This window comes from Salvelinus sp. IW2-2015, unplaced genomic scaffold (assembly GCF_002910315.2).
Source record: "Salvelinus sp. IW2-2015 unplaced genomic scaffold, ASM291031v2 Un_scaffold629, whole genome shotgun sequence".
In the NCBI taxonomy this organism is placed as follows: domain Eukaryota; kingdom Metazoa; phylum Chordata; class Actinopteri; order Salmoniformes; family Salmonidae; genus Salvelinus; species Salvelinus sp. IW2-2015.
Window position 1 is genome coordinate 214,048 of NW_019942585.1, and position 8,994 is coordinate 223,041.

The 8,994-nt window shown below is 44.6% G+C and overlaps 1 protein-coding gene across 1 annotated transcript in view; it reads right to left on the reverse strand.

Annotated features, from left to right (window-relative positions):
* LOC112068632 (uncharacterized) overlaps nt 1-8,994 on the reverse strand; it is a 23,768-nt gene that overhangs the window by 6,651 nt on the left and 8,123 nt on the right. The window contains exons 2-5 of the mRNA XM_024135812.2: nt 8,089-8,178; nt 4,445-4,562; nt 3,806-3,939; nt 2,851-3,056 (exon numbers count right to left, since the gene is read on the reverse strand). Coding sequence (XP_023991580.1) covers nt 2,851-3,056; nt 3,806-3,939; nt 4,445-4,562; nt 8,089-8,178 — 548 coding nt within the window. The remainder of the gene's footprint in view (nt 1-2,850; nt 3,057-3,805; nt 3,940-4,444; nt 4,563-8,088; nt 8,179-8,994) is intronic.

Below are 8,994 nucleotides of genomic sequence, written 5' to 3' on the forward strand. Positions count from 1 at the left end.
AATAGTCTTTTCCCCTTCTATTATAGCTTGCAGTATGAGTCCGCCTTCTATTCTAGCTGTATGTGATGATGTTCCGCCTTCTATAGAGATTGTTCATGATGATTCCCCTTTATTCTTTATGCTATGTCCCCTTCATATAGTGCATGATGACTGTCCCTTCTATTCTAGTTTGTATGATATGTCCCCTTCTATTCTAGTGTGACGTTGGAGTAATGTCCCTTTCTATCTCTGGTTTAGAGTGTGATGTGCTTGCTTTATGTCAGTTTTATGGATAGTCCCCCTTCCCTTTATTCTAGCTTATGGTGATGTATGGTCCCTTCTGATTCAGTGTAACGTGATGATTCCCCTTCCTTTTCTAGTGTAGTGATGGATGTCCCTTATTACGTCGTTTTGTGTAATTGCATTGAATGACCTAGTCCCCTTCATTTTAATCAGATTATGATAGTGTCCGGCTTCTGTCGTATATGAATTGTCCCCTTCTATTTATGTCTTTAGTTTGGATGATGTCCCCTTCTATTCATAGGTAGTGATGGATGTCCCTTCGTTTGTTTGTAGTGATCGAATGGCCCCTTCTATTCTAGTGATGATGATGCCCCCCCCCCTTCATTAAGTGCAAGGTATGTTATGTGACCCCTCCCCGTTTCATAGTCGCAGTGATGATTGTCCCCTCCCGTCTATTCTAGTTCAGTGATGACTGTCCCCTTCTAATCTTGTAGTGATGGAGTGTTCCCCTCCCTTCTATTCTAGTGCTAATGATGATGTCCCCTTCTATTCGTGTGTATTGCATGATGTCCCCTCCCCTCCTATCTAGTGTTATGATGAGCTGTCCCCTTCTATTTCTGTGTCGTATTATGTTCCCCTTCTATTCTAGTTGTAGCTATGATGATGTCCCCTATTATTTCCGTTGTACTGATGATTCCTCTTTCTAGAGTAGTGATGATGTCCCCTTCTTATTCTGTGTACGTATGATGTTCCCCTTCTATTCTAGTGTGAGTGAATGATGCCCCTTCTTTTCTAGTTCGAGTGAGATGTTCCCCTCCCTTTCATTCTATGTATTATGGACTGTCCCTCCCCTTTCCATTCTAGTGTATATGATTCCCTCTATTCTAGTGAGTGATGATTCCCCTCCCCTTCTATTCTAGTGTAGTGATGATTCCCCTTTATGTCTGATATCGATGAATGTCCCTTCCTATTCAGTGTAGTGCATGATGTCCGCTTCTATTCTAGTGTAGTAGATGTTCCCTCCCACTTCTATTATAGTCAGTGATATGATCCCCTTCTATCTTAGGTAGTGAGATGTTCCCTTCTATTCTAGTGTAGTGATGATGGTCCCCCTTCATATTCAGTGTAGTTGAAGTTCCCTTCTAATTCTAGTTTAGTGATGATGTCGCCCCCTTTATTCTGTGTAGTGATTGAATTGTCCTCTCAGTCAGCTGATTATTTCCCTTACTAGTTACAGCATGTTCCACAATACTAGTTGATGTCCACTCATCCCCTTCTAGTCTAGTGTATGATGATGTCCCCTTCTATTATAAGTGTAGTGAGATTCCCCTCCCTACTATCTAGTGTAGTGACGAGTCTCCCCTTCTATTCTAGTTTGTAGTGATGTGCCCCTCCTTCATATTCTAGTGTATGAGAATTCCCCCCTTCTATTCTGCTGTAGTGATGATGTCCCTCCCCTTCTTATTCTAGTGCTAGTATTGATGTCCCCTTCCCTATTATCTAGGTATGATATGCCTCCCCTTCATATTCTAGTTGGGTAGACTGAATGTCCCCCGTTCTATTCTAGTGTAGTGTGATGTCCCTTCCTATTCTAGTTGAGTGATGAATGTCCCCTTTCCTATATTCTAAAGGGTAGTGAGGATGTCCCCTTCTATTCTAGGTAGGATGATGTCCCCTCCCCAATTCTATATCTAGTGTAGTCGATGATGTCCCCTTCATATTCTAGTTAGTCGATGATTGTCCCCTCCCCTTCTATCCAGTTGTAGTGATTGATGTTCCCCCTTCTATCTAGTCTGCTGATGATGTCCCTTCTATTCTAGTGTGAGTGATAAATGTCCCCTTCGCTATTCCAGTGTCAGTGATGAATGTCCCTTTATCTAGTTAGTGATGATGTCCCCTTCTATTTCTAGTAGTGATGATGCCCCTCGCCCTTCTATTTAGTGTTAAGTGATGATTCCCCCTTCTGATTTAGTAGTGTAGTGATGATGTCCCCTTCTATTCCGTGTACGTGATATTGTTCCCTGACTCCACCTTCGTTTTGTGTAGTGATCGATGTCTCCCTTCTACTTCTGTGTAGAATGAAATGATGTCCCCTTCTATTCTAGTGTAGTGGACCGAGATCGTCCCATTCATTATTCATAGTGTATTAGATGATGTCCACCTTCTATTCGCTAGTGTAGTGATGATGTCCCTTCTTTCTTAGGTTGCATATATACCCCTTCTATTCTAGCTGTAAGTGATGATGTCCCCTCCCCGTCTGTATCAGTTCAGTTGATTACCCCCTTCTCATTCTAGTGTCATGATGATGTCCCTCCCTTTCTCTTCTAGAATGTAGTTAGATGACTGTCCCTCTTCTATTCTAGTGTATGATGATGTCCCCTCCCCGTCTATTCTATGTGTGATGATGTCCCCTCCAGGACTTCCTTCTATTCTAGCCTCACAAGTGATGATGCGTCCTTCCCCTTCATATATCTAGTCCTTAAGTGCATGAAAACCCCTTCTTATTCTAGTGTAGTGATGATGTCCCCTCCCCTTCTATTCTAGTGTAGTGATGATGTCCCCTTCTATTCTAGTGTAGTGATGATGTCCCCTTCTATTCCAGTGCAGTGATGATGCCCCCTTCCTTACCCATATTCCAGTGCAGTGATGATGCCCCCTCCACTCTTGTGCCTGCCCCTCATCATCATGTTGTTCATCTTCATCTCAGTGATGGAGGGCAGCAGAAGGGGCACGGCCACACAGAACAGGGCCAGCTGGGGGGGTAGCAGGGCCCCCGAGCCCCACTTCTTCTTCTGTCCTTGGAGGAACTTGAGTCGGCCCTGGATCTGCATGGTCTGTCAGAGGGAGACGAGGTCAGAGGTTACAAAGAGTGTTTAGCACACRTAAGAACACGGCCATGTCAAGAAGTTATTTCTGCCAGATGCCATTTAGAAGCCTATAATTTGAAGCGAAATAATAATTWAAAAAAATAATTATTGCATACAACTTGTCGATCTCGGCACTTTTAATAATGAAGAAAAATAACGTATTTGATTGAGACAAGCCCAGTTTTCATTCAGTCACAACAGCCTAGAGAAATAACAGTACGACCATAGTTGGGACACTGAATTCTGTACAGTTATTTTTTTCCCTCCTCCTCATCATATTTTAAATAACTTTATGACACTGTCATGAAGCATTATGACCACCCTGTGTCACTTTACTTGGATTAAGAAAATGCACTTTATGACACTGTTTGACAGGAGGAACTCTGTTGACCTTCCCTACAGTGTTCAAACCCAAGGCCAACTTCAAGCCGCATCACTTTCCACTGTTAGATCCAAACCTCCAAACTGCTCTTGTCAGACCTATGGGAGGTGGACCAACGGCTCTAAATAGTAAATACATCTGTGTCCAAACACCAAATCCCTTGGCCTGTTATGTCCGGGATATGGGGACATTCTATTTATACCTACACTCAAGCTACAATTTCAGCAAATATGACACCAAATGGGAGATTTTTCATCTGGGAAGTGTATCCCAGTCAGCTCTCATTAGAAGCATCATGGCTGGCTGGGGTCTCTGGCAGGGTTAATCCACTCACCAGGAAGCCAGAGGTGCTGTCCAGCAGGCAGCGCACGCGGGACATGAAACAGCGGTTGAGAAAAGAGGAGAACTCAGGAACGACTCCCCCCGTCTCCTGAGAATGAAACAGGCTGCTCACCACAAAGTCCTCACCTGTATAGAAAAATACAAAAATATTCACTACAATGCAGATTTTCCAGTTTCATACAGTAGACCAAGACCTAAAACATTTACAAGTGAACAATTGGCAGAGTAAATTGTGTTCTCACCACACACACACACACACACACACACACACACACACACCACACACACACACACACACACCACACACACACACACACACACACACACACACACACACACACAACACACACACAACACACCACACACACAACCACACCATTTCTGGCGTGGAGAGGCATCATAGTTTAGTGGGGACTTTCCACTCTACATTGGCCATTAATCCAGAGTCTGCTTGGTTGTTGTGAACAGAGTTGATACATTTGATTACAGTGCCTCTTTCTTCAAAACGAATAAACATTTGCAGTCTAGTCTGTTTAATGAATCAGTACTCGTTGCTCGCTCACTCCCTCTGTTGCTAGCCACTCGCCCGCCCACCCCCCCCCCGTACTGTTGCTGGTACTTATATACACACCAGTTCCTGAGACTAAGTGGTGCTGGCTGGGGTTCATGGCCCAGTGGAGCTGTCTTCTGAACTCTTGCCGGTCGTCTACATGGACATAATCAAAGACGTTTTGGTGCATCACGTCCGTCTGCATGGGGAGAGAGAGAGAGACAGAGACAATAACGCAACGAGGCCCCCCCCAGAACCATAACCTATAACCCCACCAGCCCATTACCAGATCGCCCTCTGCTTGAAGTATTGATGGGATCCAGGGTCTGGCCTATTGTGTTGGCAAACAGCGGTCCCCTCACCACTTAATCTCTGCCGCGGTTCACTGGGTCGGCCCGACGGTCTCACACGCAGACCCAAAAATATCTGTAATGGGTCTGGTTAACAGGCTGCTAAATGGTGTGATTTTGTATGAGTTTCAAAGCTGGATCAAATCTCGATTAGGTCATTTTGTGGTTGGAGTAACTTTGAAAGAAATACATGTCACTTTGTTTAAAGAATGTGACTGTTTGAATGACTGAAGTGTAACATTGCAGTGAATGACTTCACACAACTTGAGTTAAATTGGGTATTCATCGCAATATCCTCAGCAGCTCTGAAAAAAAGTGACATATTTACTGAAAGATTCAGTAAAGAGCAGCTGGTTGTTGTTGCCCTTATGTTTTGCTGCTGAATTCCTCAAGGTCTGCCACAGAACGGACCACACTGATTCCACTACAGTACACTACAGTGGCTCTTGGCTCTCCAATGTCACCGAATCACGGGGGCCAAAGAGTGCAAGCCTTGTTTGTCAAACATTGCGTGACACCAGCTCCCTAAAAGCAGAGCAGCCCAGCCCTCCTGAAAACAAGGCCCCCACAACCCAGCCCAAATGTGTAATACCTCTCTCTTAACCAGCAATAGCTGTGCTTTCTGTCAGGGAAATTACAGATTCCAACTGAAATATTCAACCTTCCCCCCCACAACATCCACATTGGAGACACGCAGGGTTTTTTTTTACAAGATTTTTGCACATGTCACCACAGCTCCCAGCGGCAGACAGATCGGATGTCTATTGTGTGAGGTTCTCTCTAAAACAGAATAGTGATGTTTTCCTTGGCCCTCGAGTCTTAATTTTCAAAAGCGTAWTTACAATGGAGCAAATAGGATCAAAGCAACACCACTGTCTCTGCACCATTTCAGCGCTTTCCTGTGGTGTCGTCCCTAAAACGCCCCTACATTTTCTCGCCCGCGTTACATATTAGTGCTGTGTCTGTTTGTCTGTTTTTTACTATGGCTTCTTTATTATGATGAAAAAAGATTAACAATGTGTTTCGACTCCACCTCATATAAACTTCAATCGGGTCCTGGATCCTGCTATATAACCCAACAGAAATAGGACATAATTTTTATTGCCGCGTGAACGTTTTTRATTTATTTTTTATTTTAGGGGTAGATCATCTTTAATATTGCAGATAGATTAGTGGCTTCCATCAATGTAATAGTCTGCATCATTTACAATCACCGATGTATTTTTTTGGTAAATATACAGTAGGTACACTACCGTTCAAAGGTTTGGGGTCACATAGAAATGTCCTTGTTTTCCATGAAAACATACTTGAAATAAGTTGAAAAATGAATAGGAAATATAGTCAAGACGTTGACAAGGTTATAAATAATGATTTTTAATTTAAATAATAATTGTGTCCTTCAAACTTTGCTTTCGTCAAAGAATCCTCCATTTGCAGCAATTACAGCTTTGCAGACCTTTGGCGTTCTAGTTGCCAATTTGTTGAGGTAATCTGAAGAGATTTCACCCCATGCTTCCTGAAGCACTTTCCACAATTTGGATTGTCTTGATGGGCACTTCTTACGTACCATACGGTCAAGCTGCTCCCACAACAACTCACTAGGGTTGAGATCCGGTCACTGTGCCGGCCACTCCATTATAGACAGAATACCAGTTGACTGCTTCTTCCCTAAATAGTTATTGCATAGTTTGGAGCTGTGCTTTGGGTCATTGTCCTGTTGTAGGAGGAAATTGGCTCCGATTAAACGCTGTCCACAGGGTATGGAATGGTGTTGCAAAATGGAGTGATAGCCTTCCTTCTTCAAGATCTATTTTACCCTGTACAAATCTCCCACTTTACCACCACCAAAGCACCCCCAGACCATCACATCGCCTCCACCATGCTTGACAGATGGCGTCAATCACTCCTCCAGCATCTTTTAATTTTTTCTGCATCTCACGAATGTTCTTCTTTGAGATCCGAACACCTCAAACTTAGATTTGTCTGTCCATAACACTTTTTTTCAATCTTCCTCTGTCCAGTGTCTGTGTTCTTTTGCCCATCTTTTTATTTAATTTTTATTGGCCAGTCTGAGATATGGCTTTTTCTTTGCAACTCTGCCTAGAAGGCCAACATCCCYGAGTCGCCTCTTCACTGTTGACYWTGAGARTGGTGTTTTGCGGGTACTATTTAATGAAGCTAACAGTTGAGGACTTGTGAGGCGTCTGTTTCTAAACTAGACTAATGTACTTGTCCTCTTGCTCAGTTGTGCACCGGGGCCTCCCACTCCTCTTTCTATTCTGATTAGAGCCAGTTTGCTCTGTTCTGTGAAGGGAGTAGTACACGGCATTGTACGAGATCTTCAGTTTCTTGGCAATTTCTCCCATGGAATAGCCTTTGAGTCAACTTTGTGTGTCTGTGTGTACATACGAGTTGAAGTTTGTTTTGAGCCAACTACACATCATAAAAATTATGAATTGATTGGTTCAGGTGAACAATGATTCATACTGCGTGATCTATAGTGTGTGTGTGTGTGTGTGTCCGTACTCCCTTCTCACCCGGAAGGAGCCCCCGACCCTGTGACCTGGTGTGAAGAGACAGTGACAAGCCTTTGACTGACACCTCCACATGTGTATTTTCATTTAACCTTTATTTAAGTAGGCAGGTCAGTTAAGAACAAATTATTATTTACAATGACGGCCTACCCCGGCTAAACCTGGGCCAATTGTGCGCCACCCTATGGCACTCCCAATCACAGCCGGTTGTGATACAGCCTGGATTCAAACCATGGTGTCTGTAGTGATGCCTCTAGCACTGAGATGCAGTGCCTTAGACTGTTGCGCCACTCGGGAGCAATGTGGAAGGTCTCAGGGTCACTAGGTCTCAGGGTCACTAGGTCTCAGGGTCACTAGGTCTCAGGGTCACTAGGTCTCAGGGTCACTAGGCCTCAGGGTCACTAGGCCTCAGGGTCACTAGGTCTCAGGGTCACTAGGTCTCAGGGTCACTAGGTCTCAGGGTCACTAGGTCTCAGGGTCACTAGGTCTTTGACTAACACCTCCAGATTGTAACCTGGTGCCACTGTATATTAATCTGTGTGTCTGATAGCTGCGGCCATTGGGACAGCAGTATCTACCACGCTGACACTGGGTGTAGTGACCCCTGTCTCAACTCACCGCTGTCTAGGGGGCTCTCTCAATGTGCAGAGTACACACAGTCCCTCCACTTTACATGGCGTACCAACCCGTCTGTTACCCTTAACCACTGCTCGACAACTGTTGTAAATGGTCAGCAGAAACCCCTTTAAATGAAGGTCAGTTATCTAACCTGTATGTCCTGGAGTATCATACTTGTCAGAATAAACATTCAAATAATAATAATAATAATAACGAGACATACCTGATGGAAGCCCAAATAGTCAACGATGTTTGAGGAGGAAAAGAAAACCATTCCATCGCTGCTCACCACCAACGCAAAGCCAGTAAGGGACTAGAGGGGGGAAATAGAGGAGACCAACATTAGTTTGTATTAATCATGATACTAACAAGAGGCACTTGGCTTTGGAGCTTGGCTTATCTTGTTTGGCTTAATGGTAATTTAATATCACAGATATGAGGGTGAATATTTCCTCATACTATATGTGTCTTCCAAGGAACAACCAAAAGATGAGCAAAGCCATCACAGAGGTTTTCAATCGATTGTTGTCAAATTTAAAGTATTCAGGCTGTCCACAGGCTGTCCACAACTGAGGTAGGAGGGAGGGAGAGAGAGAGGAGAGCGAGGGGAGAGAAGGGAGAGAGGGAGAGGAGAGAAAGAGAGAAGAGAGAGAAAGAGGGGAGAGAGAGAGGAGAGAGGGGAGAGAGGGAGAGGAGAGAAAGAGAGGAGAGAGAGAGGTAAAGAAAGGCAGTTCAGCGGAGGAATTGGTTCCCCAAACTGTAATTTATGAACTTCCAGTGTTTGTACTTGGTGATCCCCGGCGATCGCGTGACTGGTGCTGTGCTCCTGCCAGACCCTGTCACCTCCAGTTTACTGTGAGCAACGCCAGGTCAGCTCTGGCTGCTCCACTCCTGGCTAGTACTGGGACTGCTCCACTCCTGGCTAGTACTGGGACTGCTCCACTCCTGGCTAGTACTGGGACTGCTCTACTCCTGGCTAGTACTGGGACTGCTCTACTCCTGGCTAGTACTGGGACTGCTCTACTCCTGGCTAGTACTGAGACTGCTCTACTCCTGGCTAGTACTGGGACTGCTCTACTCCTGGCTAGTACTGGGACTGCTCTACTCCTGGCTAGTACTGGGACTGCTC